This window comes from Dicentrarchus labrax, unplaced genomic scaffold (genome assembly GCF_905237075.1).
Source record: "Dicentrarchus labrax unplaced genomic scaffold, dlabrax2021, whole genome shotgun sequence".
NCBI classification, from domain to species: domain Eukaryota; kingdom Metazoa; phylum Chordata; class Actinopteri; family Moronidae; genus Dicentrarchus; species Dicentrarchus labrax.
In genome coordinates, this window is record NW_026137001.1 from 211177 (window position 1) to 230971 (window position 19795).

General features: G+C 39.7%; 1 protein-coding gene and 2 long non-coding RNA genes across 3 annotated transcripts; all 3 read right to left on the reverse strand.

The window, feature by feature from the left end:
* Positions 1-4760: 4760 nt before the first annotated feature.
* Positions 4761-5559, reverse strand: LOC127361333 (uncharacterized). Its single transcript, XR_007884253.1, has 2 exons — positions 5430-5559; positions 4761-5287 (listed from the first exon to the last, which is right to left on the reverse strand). It is a non-coding gene; the product is annotated as an uncharacterized LOC127361333 (long non-coding RNA).
* Positions 5560-8095: 2536 nt separating this feature from the next.
* Positions 8096-10434, reverse strand: LOC127361321 (involucrin-like). The gene is made up of 2 exons (XM_051395850.1): positions 10307-10434; positions 8096-9528 (listed from the first exon to the last, which is right to left on the reverse strand). Exons 1-2 carry the CDS (start codon positions 10432-10434, stop codon positions 9159-9161), a joined length of 498 nt encoding a protein of 165 aa, XP_051251810.1. The 3' UTR covers positions 8096-9158.
* Positions 10435-11909: 1475 nt separating this feature from the next.
* Positions 11910-19342, reverse strand: LOC127361337 (uncharacterized). Its single transcript, XR_007884270.1, has 2 exons — positions 17424-19342; positions 11910-15217 (listed from the first exon to the last, which is right to left on the reverse strand). It is a non-coding gene; the product is annotated as an uncharacterized LOC127361337 (long non-coding RNA).
* Between the last annotated feature and the right edge of the window lie 453 nt (positions 19343-19795).

Consider the following 19795-nt stretch of genomic DNA (forward strand, 5'->3'; position numbering starts at 1 on the left):
TATAATAGTATAGTATAATAGTTGCAAAAATTTCCTTTGAACACACGCAAGGCAGAGATTAAACACAGTTTATCAGAACAGCTGGTGGAGAGTGGCATAGTTACGCAGACAAAGCCAGAGAGGGTTCATGCACCGGAGGTTTTAGATGAGGAAGTGGGAGCGGAGGCTGCCACAGCCACACAAGCCCTCGACGGTCAGGTGAGTGCGGGGGCAGAGGCTCCGGTTGTCACCCAGGCCTATAGCATGGATCCGGTAGTTCTGAAGCTGGCCCTCCGCATGAAAGAGGTGGACCTCGAAACCAAGTCCAAAGAGGTAGAGATTATGCACCTCCGCATAAGGGCTCTGGAGCTGGATCGTCCATCTCCGACTACTTCCACTCCTGTAAGTATGCGTCTTCCCACCGCTGCCTCTGAGCAATTTGATGTAAGCAGGCATATTGCCTCAGTACCAAAATTACGGAAAGTGAAGTAGATTCATATTTCAATGCTTTTGAGCGCATCGCTGTGACGGTAAGATGGCCCAAAGATGTGTGGAGTTTGCTGTTGCAATGCAAACTGGTGGGCAAGGCCCAGGAGGTGTGTGCTAGCTTATCTATTAATGAAAGTCTGGATTATTGCAACTCTTTATTATCAGGTTGCCCCAATAAGTCCATTAAAACGCTCCAATTAATTCAGAACGCTGCAGCACGAGTACTGACAGGAACTAGAAAAAGAGATCACATCTCTCCTGTACTAGCTACTCTGCATTGGCTCCCTATAAAATGTAGAATAGAATTTAAAATCCTCCTCCTCACCTATAAAGCTCTTCATGGTCAGGCCCCTTCATATCTTAAAGAGCTCATAGTACCTTATTACCCCACTAGAACACTACGTTCTCTGAATGCTGGGCTACTTGTGGTTCCTATAGTCTCTAAAAGTAGAACAGGAGCCAGAGCCTTCAGTTACCAAGCTCCTCTCCTGTGGAACCAGCTTCCAGTTGTGGTTCGGGAGGCAGACACCCTCACCACATTCAAGAGTAGGCTTAAGACATTCCTCTTTGATAAAGCTTATAGTTAGGGCTGGATCAGGTGAGTCCTGAACCATCCCTTAGTTATGCTGCTATAGGCCTAGACTATCGGGGGGATTTCCCATGATGCACTGAGCTCCTCTCTTCCTCTCTCTTTCTGCACTCATTCATGTCCCATTAATGCATGTTACTAACTTCACTTCTTCCCCGGAGTTCTTGTGCTTTCTCGTCTCGCAGGTTCTCATGGATCCTGGTGGAGCCTCCTGCCATGGTCCTGCTTGACGGCCATTGCCAATAGTGTTGTTGCTGTGCACCTGTATGTCTGTCTGTCTCTCGCTCTCTCTCTCTCTCTGCCTCTCTCTCTCTCTCTCTCTCTCTCTCTCTCTCACCCCAACTGGTCGAGACAGACGACCACCCACCTAGAGCCGGAGGATCTGTCCTAGGTTTCTGCCTTTTAACAGGCAGTTTTTCCTTGCCCTTGTCGCCAAGTGCTTGCTCATGGTGGTACTGTTGGGTCTCTGTAATTCATGTTAAAGAGTTCGGTCTAGACCTGCTCTATTTGAAAAGTGTCCTGAGATAACTTCTGTTATGAATTGGCGCTATACAAATAAAATTGAATTGAATTGAATTGAATTGAATTATGAAATTGTAAAAGCAACTGTGTTGCGTGCTTATGAGTTGGTTCCTGAGGCATATCGCCAAAAATTTCAGACATGTGAAAAATCTCCCAACCAAACATATGTGGAGTTTGCCAGGGAGAAAACTGTTCTCCTTGATAAATGGTGCACTGCTAGTAAAGTGAAAAATTTTCTCAACTCCGCAAACTATTCTTATTAGAAGAGTTTAAAAAATGTCTTCCAGAGAAAATTGTCGTTTACTTAAAATCGAATTCTGTGTCCAAAGCTGCTGTGCTAGCAGATGAGTTTTGTTTTTCCGGCAGGGCACCGTGAGCACACTTTGATTGCAAATACTGGAAATAACCATAAAATCTTACAGAAAAATCCACATAGACCTAATCTTACGTCTTCTGAACCTGAATGTTTTTACTGCCACGAAACAGGACACCTGATCGCCAGCTGCCCTGCGCTCCAGCGTAAAGAGAATAATCAGAGGGTAAACAGACCAAAAAGTGTTGGATTTGTTCAGTCTGTTCCCACTCCGTCTCTTGTCAGTACTGAACCAGAAAACGATGAGGTAGGTAGGCAGGTAGGATTACAGACCTTTCATTTTACAAGGTTCAGTCTCTCTGACAGGAAAGGAGGAAGATCAGGTTCCGATCACAACTTTGCGTGATACGGGAGCTAATCAGTCCCTCATCTTGCAAAAAGTGCTGCCTTTTTCCTCTGCTTCATTTTGTGGTTCTGATGCACTTGTGTTGGGGGTGAAAATAAGTACGGTAACACAGTTTTCTTGCATTCACCGCTCACCTCAGGCCCTATGGGTTTTGGAGTGTGCGCTCATTTGCCAGTGCGGGGTGTTGCCATGATTCTCGGAAATTATCTGGCAGGGAAAAAAGTGTTTCCGACCCCCGAAGTAATTGAAAATCCTGTTGCCGACTCGTGTGTTTCTGTTCCTGCTGCTGTCAACTTGTCCTCTGTTTTTCCGGCCTGCGCTGTTACGCACGCACAAAAGCGTAAACTTGCTGATGTGGTGGATTTGTCTGATTTATTCATGTGTTCTGAAGATGGTACTGAACAACCAGAACCACGTGCCGAAAAATGTGAAAAGAGTGTGCTTGATAACTTGTTACCTACTTATGCTAACCTGTGTTTTGATGTTGACAGGGGAGAGTTCATCCGTGCACAACAGACTTACACAACTCTGGCTATGTGTCTATCTGCTGCCGACTCAAGTGCCGAGACGCTCAGTGTGTACAGCATTAATGACGGTGTATTAATGCGTAATTGGCACCCTCCCTCAACTGGTGATCTAGGTTGGGATTCATTTCAACAAGTGGTAGTCCCACAAAAATTTCACCCTCAGATATTGAATCTAGCCCATGACAACATTGCTGGCCATTTAGGAATAAAAAAGACTTACCATCGCATCCTGCGGTACTTCTTTTGGCCAGGTTTGAAAGCCGATGAGACAAAATACTGCCGTTCATGCCACACTTGTCAGGTTAGTGGTAAACCGAATCAGGTTATTCCCCCTGCTCCGCTGCAACCAATTCCGGTTATAGGAGAACCATTCAAACACATAATTCTGGATTGTGTTGGGCCGCTTCTCAAAACAAAATCAGGACATCAGTACATTTTGACCTTGATGTGCGCCGCCACATGCTACCCAGAAGCAATTCCACTACGCACACTCAAGGCCAAAGCTATAGTTAGAGCTTTCATAAACTTTTTCTCCACTTTCGGCTTGCCAAAATCCATTCAGACCGACCAAGGATCCAACTTCATATCCAAACTGTTCGCTCAGGTCATAGCTTCACTGTCCATTAAACACCAAAAGTCCAGTGTATACCATCCTCAGTCACAAGGCGCACTCAAACGTTTCCACCAGACATTAAAATCCATGATGCGTAAATTCTGTCTCGAAACAGGAAAAGAGTGGGATGAGGGTTTACCACTGCTTCTCCTAGCTGCACGAGAAAGTGTGCAGGAATCCACAGGTTTCAGTCCTGCAGAGCTGGTGTTTGGTCACACCGTTCGCGGTCCTCTGCGGTTGCTGAGAGAGAGATACCTGTCTGCCACTACTAGTCCCGTACTGTATATTATATTATACTGTATATTACACTGTATATTATATTATACTGTATTATATTACACTGTATATTATATTATACTGTCTTATATTACACTGTATATTATATTATACTGTATATTATATTGTACTGTATTATATTACACTGTATATTATATTATACTGTCTTATATTACACTGTATATTATATTGTACTGTATTATATTATACTATATTATATTGTACTGTATTATAATATACTGTATTATATTATACTGTATATTATATTATACTGTATTATATTATACTGTATTATAATATACTGTATTATATTATACTGTATTATATTATACTGTATATTATATTGTACTGTATTATAATATACTATATTATATTATACTGTATATTATATTATACTGTATTATATTATACTGTATATTATATTGTACTGTATTATAATATACTGTATTATATTACACTGTAACTGTATTATATTATACTGTATTATATTATACTGTATTATATTACACTGTATATTATATTATACTGTATTATATTATATTATACTGTGATATATTATACTGTATATTATATGTACAAGTAACACTGAATCTTCCATGTTTTACAGGTGACCTGATGAAGCTCAGGTGTTCCTGGACCCATCAGAGGACAGAGACAGCTGCAGCATCAGGACAGTCTGGGTATCCAAAGGAAGACTGATGAAGATGAACACTGACTGCAGAGCTCCATTACCAGCTCACACTTCAATATACTAGAAACCATAAACCTTGATGGAGGACATGATCTGCACAGTTTACATAAAAGTTATAGCTTTGTTACTTACAACATGTGTAACTGGAATATGAATGAAATATAAATAAAGTGTTTTATTTTTAAGAAGAGTTTTGGTCATTTTTAAATTCAGTAATAAGTGTGGTTTTATATAAATAACATGTTATTTCACAGAGGTTTTATGAAGATTTTGAAAGAGTTGAAACTCTGGTCATCTATCAATATGAACATGTGGAATTTAAACCTGTAATAATGACTGTAAGCAACACAATACATTACTGTCTCACAGTCAAATTTATTATGTTGGAAGATAAATTACATCACAATATATAATATAAATGATAGAATATTCAGTATACAGTATTTTTAATGGGGTTTAAACATAATTGCAGCTTTTACAAATATCTGAAGGTTAACTTTGGTAATAATACTTAGTTAAAATATCAGACTATGAAATATGGATACAGTACCGTTAACAGTTGGTTACTGAGCAGTTTTTAAACCACATAAACAATTGACTTTATTAGATGAGTGATTCCTTCAGTTATGTTGGCATGTTGTACAGGATAAAGTATTCCAGGTTTCTGTTTCCATGGTCTCAGTAAACTAATGTGTATAAAGAATATAACAGATGGGAGGTTACAGTAATCATTATACTATTACTCTGATTACTTTGGTACAGTTACTGGCTGTTTCTTCACTAGAAACAACTGCTTGACTAATGTTGTTAATATTATGTAATATATAATATGTTTAACTTCACTGGGCTGTGTAGACTGTAGGTCACTGCTCACTGCTGTACCTGGAAAGACAAGCATAAAACACAGTGTTGGTTCTCATAGTTAAGGTAGAAACACTAACATTATGTGATAGATAGAGGTTAAAAAAAAAAAAAAAAAAATAAATATATATATATATATATATATATATATAGCAGTATTTACCTGAGGAACTCGTCACAGAAAGCTGTAATCCTGATTGTTGTTGTTGATTTCAGGTCAGACTCCCGCTCTAACATGTCCGCTGGTGCAGTTTTTGGTTTAGAAGCAGTTATTGAATTAATATTGACGGTAGAAATGCCTGACACCGCTGCGCTTCATTCAACCAAATTGTAGTAACGCAAGTAACACGCCACTTTACATTCTCAGTAACGGTAACAGCGTTGCAACGATGGGAAAAGTAATTAATTACATTACTCTGTTACTGAAAAAATAACGCCGGTAGTAACGCCGTTATACTTAAATGCCGTTACTCCCAACACTGCAGACCATAGTCCAGTATATTCGACTTTAGCTATGTCAAGAAAAACAAAAGCAGCACCGTGGAGGCTGAATATAAATGTTCTAAAAGGACAAATGAAGGAGGAATTGGTTAAGGAAGCTCAGTCTTATGTTTGGAAGACTGATAATGGGGAGGTGTCTCCATCTGTGCTGTGGGATATGGGTAAAGCTGTAATTAGAGGGAAATTAATTGCTAAATCAGCGTGTTTGAAAAGGCAAAAACAGGAAAAACTCAATAATTAATTTTGGTTATTCCAAAAGAAGGAAAGGACAAATTAGAATGCTCTATTTATAGATCAGTGAGTGTTCCTAACCAAGACTACATACTATTCACTGGCATCCTAGCCAGACGTTTAGAGACAATTCTGCCAGATATAACTCACCAGGACCAGACTGGATTTATAAAACAAAGACAGACACAGGACAATATTAGGCGCACATTACATGTAATGCAAAACATAATCAAAAAAGATTAGAAGCAATAATAGTGGGACTGGATGCAGAAAAGGCATTTGACTCTGTCAGGTGGGATTTCCTGTATATGGTGCTGGAATGATTTGGTTTCCATTAAACTTTTGTCAAAACTATTCAATCTCTCCATAATAAACCCACAGCTAGGATCAAGATCGATGGAAATCTCTCAACTCCCTTCATACTAGAACGTGGATGTCGTCAAGGTTGCTCAATTAGCCCTCTCCTCAGACTCCTCAAACAAAACGAAGATATTTAAGGGGTAGACATAGAGGGGGATGAACAGAAAACAGCATTATTCGCCGATGATTTATTAATATATCTGACGCAACCCACTGAGTCTCTTCCAGCACTCATGTCAACACTTGAGGACTTTGGTTTATTATCAGGCTATAAATTGAATGTGAAAAAGACACAGGTTCTCACATTCAACTGTGCTCCGGATCGAGCTGTAAGAGAAGGATTCAAATTTAATTGGGATTCAAAATCCATTAAATATTTTGGAGTAAATCTACCTCAAGACTTATCTCAACTGTAATCTATAAATTATGATTCATTAATTTAAAAAATAAAATCTGATATCGTAAAATGGAACCTAATCCCATTCACAAGCTTAGCTTCAAGGGTAGAAGTGATCAAAATTAATGTTCTTCCAAGGTTATTGTAGCCTATTTATTCCAAACTCTGCCAGTAGAAATAAAAGATAATAATAAGATATAGAACTCTACAGCTTCCCAGAGTCAAAGGGGGACTAGCTCTGCCCTGTCTTAAGAGCTATTATCAGGCAGCACAACTAAAAACTATGTGGAACTTGTGTAATCCTGCCTACAGGGCGAGATGGAAAGACATTGAAGGTCACACATCAACCATCATGCCAATACAAGTTATAATGAATGATAAAAAACTGAGAAAACATATTAACGAGGAACTAAATCCATGGCTGGGTTCATCCCTTAACATTTGGTTTGAGATTATAGCACAGAATAACCTTATAGAGCAGAGTAGGTTACTGCAGTGGATTGCACATGATTCAGATTTTATACCCAATACAATGGATGGGAGCTTCAGAAAATGGGACAGGGGACCAACAATATTCTGGGAGCTCTTTAAGAAGAAGAAAATTAAAAGTTTTCAAGATCTAAAGAATCAACTTGGTTTTAAAAAACAGGATTTCTACAGATATTTACAGATGAGGCATTATATGGAGCAAACTATAAAAAAGTCCAGTTTAAATGAGGTAGAGTCGGGAATTATTAAATTATTTATTTTAGCATATGAATCAGATCTGGGCCAGAAATGAATCTCAAAATTATATAAAGAAGTGGAAAATGTAAAAGGTCATAATACAGCATATATAAAAGAAAGATGGGAGAGGGAGGTGGGAAGGATGTTGTCAAAGGAGGAATGGGAAGAGATCAACGAACAACAATGGAAGACAACATGCTCCCTCTCATGGAGAGAACATGGTTGGCAGCACATAATGAGATATTTTATTACACCAGCACAACAGAAATCTCAGGATACGAGATGTTGGAGACTATGCGGAAAAAGTAAAGCCAATCATTTTCATAACTTTTGGGAATGCCCCTCTATTATACCTTATTGGCTCAAATTAAAGAAATACATGGGGAAAAAAATTTAAAATGGAACTTCCATTTACATTTTTTGATTTGTACTTGGGAAAACGGAACCAGAGAATAACAAATTCAGGGGACAAATATTTATTCAGAATAATGTTAGTGGCAAGTAAAAAAGCAGCAGCTGAAAACAGAGGTATCTAAAATTGAGGATTGAAGTAATGCATAACATTTAGAACTAGAATCAGATAAAAGTAAGAATATCTGGAATAACTGGGTTGATTTTGTAACACCATTGAGAACAGACTTTATTTGGTGAAAAACAATGTCTCATATGGATCCCCTTGGTTCTTGCTACATATTTTGAGGGTTCATTGTTCAAGATTGTGTTCGGGGTTATCCTTCACCAGGAGAGAAAAAAAACTGACTCATTTCGAGTCTACTGAGTTTTGTGTTTATTTATGAATTTTTGTCTATTTATGTGTTTGATCCCTGTTGTGAAGTATTTGTATGCTCTATATACATGGAAAATATATGGGTGAGATGTTAAATGCTAATGGAAAAATGCCATATCCCAACAGGAAGTCGGCCATTTTGAATAGCAGAGTCATAGCGCCACCTGCTGGCAACAGGAAGTAAGACTTGTGGCAATCATCGTCCGATTTATGTGCAAGTTTTATGATCTACACATGATACTCTGGCACATAACGCAACAGCAGCACATAAGTGCGGACTGCGAGGGCCATCATCGTAGCTCGCAGCTTTATACTGACCCTGATCGCAGGTACAACCACACACAGGAACAGCTATCTGGATGAAACTGCACATATAAAGTATAAAGTACATGATGTCTGTTTGAGACCGTTTGAGTCATAGTGTGTATATCCCAGGCGTGGGCTGTGGTGCAGGGTATTACCTGTCTCTACCTGTCTCTACCTGTCTACCTGTCTATAAGCTTTCTCTGTTCAGAGCTGATGTAACATACAAACCATTAACCACCTGCTTTTCTCAGATTACAACGACTCTGAAATAAAAAGTTGAAAGTGTTTGTTTGCTCTGACTAATGTGTAAATAGAACAGACTGCACACCAACAACAGACTGTACATTTAGAGATATACAGCTCAAATTTTATTTAATCTAAAAGTAAATTGTAAGAAAAGTGTAAATGATTTGTGTTGACAGTGGCTCAGTGTTTAGCACTGAGTCCTGGGTTTGATTCCTGGTTGGGGCTTTCTGTGTCTTACTGTGGGTTTCCTAACCCTGTTTATGCTTAATTCTGCAGTCAGTGCCCATCAGCAAAGGCACTGGTCTGGAGCTGGTGCCCAGGTGCTGTACTGTGGCTGCCTACTGTTCCTGGTTCCACTCCTGGTTCTGATCCTGGTTCCGCTCCTGGCACTGCTCCTGGCACTGCTCCTCGTTCTGCTCCTGGTTCCGCTCCTGGTTCAGCTCCTGGCATTGCTCCTGGCATTGCTCCTGGTTCTGCTCCTGGCACTGCTCCTGGCACTGCTCCTGGCTGGATCTGCTCCTGGTTCCGCTCCTGGCACTGCTCCTGGCACTGCTCCTGGCTGGATCTGCTCCTGGATCTGCCCCTGGCACTGCTCCTGGTTCCTCTCCTGGCACTGCTTCTGGCACTGCTCCTGGTTTCGCTCCTGGCACTGCACCTGGCACTGCTTCTGGCACTGCTCCTGGTTTGGCTCCTGGTTCTGTTCTGCTCCTTTAGTTTCAGTGTACAGTGTACAGTGTGTGATTATAGAGGACAATGAGACTGATTCTTTTCATTTTCTGATGTAATTAACTCTCTCTGATCCTGACTCACTGATACTGACATGTTGTTTGTAGAAAGTGTTTCTCAACATCTAAAAATAACTCACCGGTAAAGCGTACAGGTAAGAACAGGTGAGAATTAACTGCGTGTGCAGTCAGTTGGGTGTGGCTCCTCTCTGAATGGCTGCAGAACGAAACCTTCAACCTCCAGAAACCCTCTTCACAATTATAACACTCCCTCAGCTCCTACAATCATACATTATGTCTGCTGACGTTTCTGATTATGTTAATTTCCTGAAGGGTTATTAATGTGTGTACTGTGATAATGTCAGTGAGCCTTTTAGAGCTTACAGCAGAGCTTCTCTATCCTCTATACAGGTGTCCTACTGATAACCAAAATCGTCTTTGCTTAACATTAAAGTTGGTTATTATTCTAAACACAACAATAAGGTATATGGGTACACACACACACACACACACACACACACACTATATGTACAAAAACAATCACTGTATTCCTACTAACAGGAATATTATCATTCATTTCCCAGAGAGAAAAATAAACCATGTGAACAGAAATTATGTGATTGTTAGAAAATGCATTGGTTAGTAATTTGAGATTCATATTTGAATTAACCAGCAGCCAATAAACATTATTATTAATTGTTGTTGTTAAAGTAAGCTGAATCAGTCTGGTCTGTAACTCTGGGTATATCTGACCCACATACAGCCCCAGAGGTGAGGACAGTATTCTGGGCCTCGTCAGTGCTTTGGATGCTGACAAGAAGCTCCTGGAAAACGGGCTCGCGTTCAACAACTTCCACCTGAAAGAGCTGCTCCACCCAGACAGGAACATCGAGGTTCGGGAGATCCTTGAAGTGGAATTTCTTGTCAACCCACAGTGTCCCATAGGGTCAACACATTTAACATGCCTCTCTCCTCTCACTATATACTTAGAAATGTTAAATCTACTGTGGGTATAAAGCCCATCGACTCATAGCTACAGTACAGCTCAACACACATACCCACAGATAAATAAAACACTAACTCTTACAGTGAAACACATCATGCTAAATATAATCATTTACTATAGACTAACAGTTAATATCAGTTAATATCAGTATCAGTTAATATCAGTTATTATCTGTTGTGGCTATAAGGTTCTACTGGAGCCCCAGACCACCACGAAACGAAAAAGTATTTCCATTAGTCATCCATTTATTAACCAATTAAGTGTTTCTTTAGGATGATGATTGCCATGATGATTGTCATGGTTCTAAACAAAGAAAGAACAAATTACAATATTTCCAAACAAATGTCAGGCTCATCATTCAATCATCTTCTTTACCTTATATATTTTTAATTAATTGACATTAGTTTGTAAAAATCCGTTTTCACTTTGATATTTAAGAGGTTTTTTTTTGCAAATTCTTGTCAAAAAAGCCAAATTATATTGACCATGATTTCATGTATAAAACAAACAAAAGGGTGGAACATCCAAGGGGTATGAATACTTTTTATAGGCATTGTATCTACTATGTACTCAACTACTGTGCTCTGCTTTGATACAACCTCCCAACCTTTCTCTTTTTAAACAGAATGTGCTTTTTGCCGTGCCATACCTTTTTTGTGTCAACACAGACACAAAAAACACAAACTCATTTTCACTCACATTGTGCCAGACATATAAAACCTATAATCAGAATCAGAATCAGAAATACTTTAATAATCCCAGGGGGAAATTATTTTTGTTACAAACTCCAGAAACAACATATATATATATATATATATATATATATATATATATATAAATATATAAAAGATAAAATGTACAGTAATAATAGGCAAAAAGTGCAAAAAATGATGTTGTTTGAGTCAGGTTACAGAGAGGGGGTGTCTGACTCTCTTAGGGAGGCGTTGTAAAGTTTAATGACCACAGGCAGGAATGATTTCCTGTGGTGCATACAGCCTCTGTGTTTCTAGTCCAGTAAAAATATTTTTATATTATAACAATTTTCGTCTGTGTTTTTTTATTGGACTGTATAATAGAAGTTTAACTTTACCATAAACATCACTCAAAATGTGTTTAAGATTCCAAAATGCATTGTCATGTTTGTAGACAGAGTGCATGTACACTTCTGACCAAAGAAATCCTCACAAATATCAAATATCATACTGAAATATTAACAAAATATTGATCTGACGGAGGTGACATAGACCTGATGGAGTTGACCCATATCTGTAGTTGTTTTAGCTATACTTACCCTAACCCTAAACTCATGAAACCAATCAAATACCTGTATTTTAAAACATTAACACAAACAATGACTATGTTGTTTATAAACATTTTATTCACATTGGCTTAACAAGTCTGTTTCGTCCATCACCTCAGGTGAGAGGTGAAATATATCTCTCGTGCTGCTTACACCACTTGGAGTTGATGGCTCAGTCAGCTGTACCACGATGTTTTGAAATGGAATGAAGCACACATCCTTAGCTCCTTGTTTCGGATGAAACTGTGTACTTGGCCCATGAGGATGGAAGAATTCCACCTTAACATCTTGGTGTTCTGAATCTACACCGATGACTTTTGCCAACCACCCGGTCTTGAAATATTCACATGTATGTCAGTGTGTTCTGGGTTGTGGACATGCTACGGTAAGCATACTGACTCATTTCCGGTTTACTTCCTGCTCTGTGTACACTGTTTGGTGCTGTAGCTCTGTCCAGTGAATGCTAAATCTAAATTTGTTTTACTTGTTACAGCGGTTATTTTCCCCTTAACGTTTAAACGTAGACTCGTTCTATCTAAAACACTCGAAACTACTCCTTTTAGCGACTTTTCGCTATTTTCAAAGTTTTTCATATATGCTAGCTTCAGTAACATAAGCAGTTAGCTATGGCTTCTCCCTCTCCTCTGTCCTGCTCAGTGTGCCAGATGTTCAGTTATTCCTCTGCCTCCTTTAATGATAATGGTACATGTATTAAGTGGCCGCTATTGTTAGCCAGCCCCCAGTAGCCGGTGTGGGCCGACCGAAGGTAGCTTCTGCTAGCCATCCCCCGGTAGTTTCCCGGTAGTTCCCCTGATAGATCCCGAGCAGCCGGGCAGACAGGGAGAGTGGGTGACTGAGCGAAGGAAGAATAAAATGCCGAAGCCCACAGTTCACCACCAACCCATTCACGTTTCTAATACATTTTCCCCACTCAGCGATACACCCGCTGAGGAACCAACTCTGGTTATTGGCAGCTCCATAGTCAGAAACGTGAAGTTAGCGAAGCCAGCGGCCATAGTTAAATGTATCCCTGGGGCCAGAGCGGGCGACATTGAATCAAATTTAAAACTGCTGGCTAAAGATAAACGTAAATACAGTAAGATTGTTATCCACGTCGGCGGTAATGACACCCGTTTACCAATTGGAGGTCACTAAGATTAATGTGGAGTCGGTGTGTAATTATGCTAAGACAATGTCGGACTCCGTAGTTTTCTCTGGACCCCTCCCCAATGTGACCAGTGATGACATGTATAGCCGCATGTCGTCATTCCACCGCTGGCTGTCGAGGTGGTGTCCAGCAAACGATGTGGACTTCATTGATAACTGGAAGCCTTTTTGGGGAAAACCTGGTCTGATTAGGAGAGACGGCATCCATCCCACTTTGGATGGAGCGGCTCTCTTATCTAGGAATATGGCGAAGTTTATTTCTAAAACCTGACAGTCCAGAGTTAGGACCAGGAAGCAGAGCTGCTGTCTTACACATTTCTCTGCTCTTCCATTAGTACAGTCACCCACCCAAAACCCCATAGAGACTGTGACTGTCCCCCGACCACCTAAATTATTTAAAGAAATAAAAACAAGAGGAGTTCAACATAAAAATCTAATAAAAATTAAAACTAACTCCTCAGTAGCACAAAATAAGAGAATGAAATGTGGGCTGTTAAATATCAGGTCTCTGTCCTCTAAAGCTGTTTTAGTGAATGAATTAATATCAGACTATGATATTGATTTACTTTGTCTTACTGAGACCTGGTTGTCCCACGAGGAGTATGTTAGCCTAAATGAATCCACCCCCCCCAGTCATATTAATACTTACATTCCTCGAGGCACAGGCCGAGGAGGTGGAGTGGCAGCCATATATGATTCGAGCGTTTTAATGGACCCTAAACCTAAACTAAATTATAATTCATTTGAAAGCCTTGTTCTTAGTCTTTCTCACCCAAACTGGAAAACACTGCAGCCAGTTCTATTTGTTATAGTGTACCGCGCTCCTGGACCGTACTCTGATTTTATATCTGAATTCTCAGAGTTTTTATCAAGTTTAGTCCTTAAATCAGATAAAGTAATTATTGTAGGTGATTTTAATATTCATGTGGATGTTAACAGTGACAGCCTTAGTGCAAAGTAATGCATTTATCTCAATAATAGACTCAATTGGCTTCTGTCAGAGTGTAAATAGACCAACTCATTGTTTTAATCACACTCTTGACTTGTTCTATCATATGGCATTGATATTGAACATTTAATAGTCTTCCCACATAATCCTTTGCTATCTGACCATTATTTAATAACTTTTGAATTCATATTATTAGATTATAAGCCATTAAGCTTAACTTCCCTACAGTCTATCTGACAGTGCTGTAGCTAAATTTAAGGAGGAGATTCCTTCAGTGTTTAATTTAATGCCATGTCTGAATTTAACAGTCCTATAATAACTTTAGTCCCTCTGAAATTGATAATCTTGTCAATAGTGCTGCAGGCTCACTTCGATCAACATTAGACTCTATCGCTCCTATAAAAAGGAAATTATTAAAAAATAGGAGACTAGCACCTTGGTATAACCACCAAACCCGCCAGTTAAAACAAATAGCTAGGAAATCTGAAAGGAAATGGCGCTCTTCCAAATTATCAGAATATCGCTCAATTTGGCAAGATAATCTTAAAACTTATAGAAAGGCCCTCCGTAATGCCAGAGGAGCCTATTACTCAGCACTAATAGAAGAAAATAAGAATAACCCTAGGTTCATCTTCAGCACTGTAGCCAGGCTGACAGAGAGTCACAGCTCTATTGAGCCACATATCCCCATAAACTTAAGTAGCAATGACTTCATGAGCTTCTTCTATAATAAAATTATTACTATTAGAGAAAAAATTAATCACCAACTGCCATCAACAGTTATCAGTGGCTCTCCAAGTTCAGGGACTTTTGCTAATGTAAACTTAGATATATATTTAGACTGTTTTTCTGCTATCGATCTTCATCAGTTAACTTCAATAATTTCTTCATCGAAGCCATCAACCTGTCTATTAGACCCGATCCCAACTAGGCTGCTTAAAGAAGTTGTTGCCTTAATTGGCACTTCTTTACTGGATATGATTAATCTTTATTTATTATCAGGATATGTACCACAGTCCTTTAAAGTAGCTGTAATTAAACCCCTTCTTAAAAAGTCCACTCTTGACCCAGGGGTTTTAACTAACTATAGAACAATCTCTAACCTCCCCTTCCTCTCTAAGATTCTGGAGAAGGTAGTCGCCAAAGAGTTGTGTGACTTTCTACATAACAATAGTTTATTTGAGGATTTTCAGTCAGGATTTAGAGTTCATCACAGCACAGACACAGCTCTGGTTAATGTTAATAATGACCTTCTGATTGCTTCTGACAGTGGACTTGTCTCTGTACTTGTATTATTAGATCTTAGTGCTGCATTTGACACCACTGACCATGATATTTTTTTACAGAGACTTGAGCATCAAATTGGCATTAAAGGAACCGCACTAAGCTGGTTTAAGTCATATTTATCAGATCGTTCTCAGTTTGTACATGTTAACGATGACTCTTCAATAAATACTACAGTTAGTCATGGAGTTCCACAAGGTTCTGTACTTGGACCAATATTATTTACTTTATATATGCCCCCTTTAGGCAACATTATTAGGAATCACTCTATTAACTTTCACTGTTATGCAGATGATACGCAGTTATATCTATCGATCAAGCCCGATGAAATTAATGAATTATCTAAATTACAAACATGTCTTAAGGACATAAAATCCTGGATGAGCTGCAATTTTCTGATGTTAAACTCAGGAAAAAACGAAATTCTTGTTCTTGGCCCCAAAAACCTTAGAGACTCACTGTCTAAAGATATAGTTACTCTAGATGGCATTAACTTGGCCTCTAGAACCACTGTCAGGAATCTTGGAGTTATCTTTGATCAGGATTTGTCTTTTAACTCCCACATAAAGCAGACCTCTAGGACTGCCTTCTTTCATTTACGTAATATAACAAAAATTAGACACATCCTATCACAGACAGATGCAGAAAAACTAATCCATGCATTTGTTACTTCAAGGCTGGATTACTGCAACTCTTTATTATCAGGTTGCCCCAATAAGTCCATTAAAACGCTCCAATTAATTCAGAACGCTGCAGCACGAGTACTGGCAGGAACTAGAAAAAGAGATCACATCTCTCCTGTACTAGCTTCTCTGCATTGGCTCCCTGTAAAATGTAGAATAGAATTTAAAATCCTCCTCCTCACCTATAAAGCTCTTCATGGTCAGGCCCCTTCATATCTTAAAGAGCTCATAGTACCCTATTACCCCACTAGAACACTACGTTCTCTGAATGCTGGACTACTTGTGGTTCCTATAGTCTCTAAAAGTAGAACAGGAGCCAGAGCCTTCAGTTACCAAGCTCCTCTCCTGTGGAACCAGCTTCCAGTTGTGGTTTGGGAGGCAGACACCCTCTCCACATTCAAGAGCAGGCTTAAGACATTCCTCTTTGATAAAGCTTATAGTTAGGGCTGGATCAGGTGAGTCCTGAACCATCCCTTAGTTATGCTGCTATAGGCCTAGATTATCAGGGGATTTCCCATGGTGCACTGTGCTCCTCTCTTCCTCTCTCTTTCTGCACTCATTCATGTCCCATTAATGCATGTTACTAACTTCACTTCTTCCCCGGAGTTCTTGTGCTTTCTCGTCTCGCAGGTTCTTATCGATCCTGGTGGAGCCTCCTGCCATGGTCCTGCTAGATTGCCATTGCCAATACTGTTGTTACTGTACACCTGTCTGTCTCTCTCTGTCTCTGTCTGTATGTCTCTCTCTCTCTCTCACACCCCAACTGGTCGAGACAGACCACCACCCACCTAGAGCCGGAGGATCTGTCCTAGGTTTCTGCCTTTTAACAGGCAGTTTTTCCTTTCCCTTGTCGCCAAGTGCTTGCTCATGGTGGTACTGTTGGGTCTCTGTAAATAATGTTATATAGAGTTCGGTCTAGATCTGCTCTATTTGAAAAGTGTCCTGAGATAACTTCTGTTATGAGTTGGCGCTATACAAATAAAATTGAATTGAATTGAATCACCAACTGCCATCAACAGTTATCAGTGGCTCTCCAAGTTCAGGGACTTCTGCCAATGTAAACTTAGATATATATTTAGACTGTTTTTCTGCTATCGATCTTCACCAGTTGACTTCAATAACTTCTACATCGAAGCTATCAACCTGTCTGTTGGACCCGATCCCAACTAGGCTGCTTAAAGAAGTCGTACCCTTAATTGGCACTTCTTTACTAGATATAATTAATCTCTCTTTATTATCAGGATATGTACCACAGTCCTTTAAACTAGCTGTAATTAAACCCCTTCTTAAAAAGCCCACTCTTGACCCAGGGGTTTTAGCCAACTATAGACCGATTTCTAACCTCCCCTTCCTCTCTAAGATTCTGGAGAAAGTAGTCGCCAAAGAGTTGTGTGACTTTTTACATAACAATAGTTTATTTGAGGATTTTCAGTCAGGATTTAGAGTTTATCACAGCACAGAGACAGCTCTGGTTAAAGTTAATAATGACCTTCTGACTGCTTCTGACAATGGACTTGTCTCTGTACTTGTATTATTAGATCTTAGTGCTGCATTTGACACCATTGACCATGATATTCCTTTACAGAGACTTGAGCATCAAATTGGCATTAAAGGAACCGCACTAAGCTGGTTTAAGTCATATTTATCAGATCCTATCGGGGGATTTCCCATGGTGCACTGAGCTCCTCTCTTCCTCTCTCTTTCTGCACTCATTCATGTTCCATTAATGCATGTTACTAACTAATTGAATTGAATACAGCCGTATGAGTTCTGCTAGGGTTCCAGTGTGTTTCACAAGTTTAGTGTTATGGTAAGATTCACCTGCCACTTGGTCCTTCACTTGTTCCCACTGTTGCCACTGTAATGTAAAATTTTAATACACTATAATACACTATATGTAACCTCATGCTTATGAACTACTGTGTGTGCAAAATGTATATCTGTTCCAGGGTTGCTCTCAGCACCTGTTAATTTTCCCACACAATAAAGACTAACAGTCAACCTGTGGTTACAATGTCTCTGTTATTGAGGGAGGAGAGGCTGAACCCGGTGGAGACTGGCTCCAGGCATCTCCTATGAATACAAGGTCATGATGCTCGTTAGCATGACTAGCTGTTATCTACTTTGTACCTCCTGTTTTGCTTCTTCAATAAATAAGGGTGCAGCCCTAAGAAGGGAGACCTTTTCATGCTGTCAAGCTGAGAGGCTTGCTCTGCGCAGAGCTACACACGGGTGAAAAGACTGACTGACTGACTTTTTAATTCTTGCATCTCACATGAATGGGCTGAATTGAATTTCCACCTCACCACTCAATATGAATCAGATTTTGCTGCACTGAAACAGATGTGCTTTTGTGAAGGCATCGAGTACAAACACAGAAGACATGCTTCACTGGGAGCAGAGCAACAAACAAGCTCAAAACTATCCTCATACCTGCTACTCTCAGTAACGCCATGTTCTCTCAAGACCTCAAGCATCAGCTTTGCATTTTCATGGAATTGGCACTGACAGGTCTTTCGATCAGATTGCTTGGGTGCTGTGACATCAAAGGGCCGAAGAGAGCAGAAAGATGTGAGAATAACTCACAGTAACGTCTGTGTGTTGCTTGGTAACCTTTGATCATTGTGTCTGAGAGGACCATTCTTTGATGTTTATTCTTCTTCTTGTAATTGTATCTTGCTTGTCAGTGGTCATACGTGCAGAATTACAAAAGCAGTTTTGGACTGTCTGGGGGGTGAGTTGTGAGTTGTCTGGAACGCAGCATCAACTGCTGCTGGCCTCCCGTGGTTTACTATTGTTATGTCTGTCACAACCTTCGGAGTACATCCATGGTCACAACCACAATATCCCGCATCAACAGGTTTTTTTTTTTATGTTTATCACACGCCGGAGATACGGCACGGTGCCGGAATACTTTAAGCCCTGAGAGAGGGAGACTAGACATAGACACACTATGTACACTTACCAGTATGTTCCATGAGCCCTGTGTTTCTTCATTTAAACCCTGATAGCTGAAAAATATAAATTCTCAAAAGCAATAAAAAAGCTGAAAATGCTGATGCCACATTTCTAGTACTTATATATTACTCAATAAACCTATAATCTATTTATGTACTTGACTAAACACAAAAACAAGAGGCCTTCCCATTGAATGTCAACTCTGTCATTCACCTGTCACCTCTCTCAGACAAAAAATCTGACGAAGTTGACATAATAGCCATTTTATTCACAAAACAAATGGAGTTTATGTAGCAGCCATTGTGTTTGTAGCTTGATGCTAGATGCTGACATAATCCACTTCAGGACAGTAAAATAATCTAAAAATTCTAAACAATTTCTTCAGAAACTGGATGACAGTGTTGACATATCATGGTTTTGACACAGGAAATATTAACATTAAGATTTAAAATACTATAATAAACTATAAAACTTACCAGAGCCTGTCTGCCAGTGATGACTCAGCATAGGTGGAATGGGACAAGGACCCCTTTAAGGCCCATACACACCAACCCGATTATCAGCCGTCGGACGTCGTCGGACAGTCAGGCGAGGTCGGTGACTCGAATCAGTTCGGTGTGTCCCGTGCCGTCGTCAGCCGGCGTCAGCGTTCATTTTGGCCGATTCGACATGTAGAATGACAAATCTGGTTGGAGTGCTCGCCAATCGAGAAAAACGGAAGTGACGATGGTAAACATACTACGCCAACACCAGTATCTTGTTATTATTAGCCATCATATTTTCCGTTCAGCGAGTAATGACAATAACGATCCTTCTTGACTACTATCAACACTCTCTGATGAAAACAATGACTGATGACAGAGTGCTCTGTGTTTACTAGGTCTTGAGTGATCCGTCATTTCC

Excerpts from the sequence above, each read along its gene's own strand:
- LOC127361321 (XM_051395850.1), bottom strand. The coding sequence starts at position 10,434 with ATGTTCCTGTCTGGGTGGAGCAGCTCTTTCAGGTGGAAGTTGTTGAAC. Across the intron at positions 9,529-10,306 it reads CTGTCCTCACCTCTGGGGCT|GAGCAGAACAGAACCAGGAG; the intron begins GTATGTGGGTCA and ends CTGAAACTAAAG.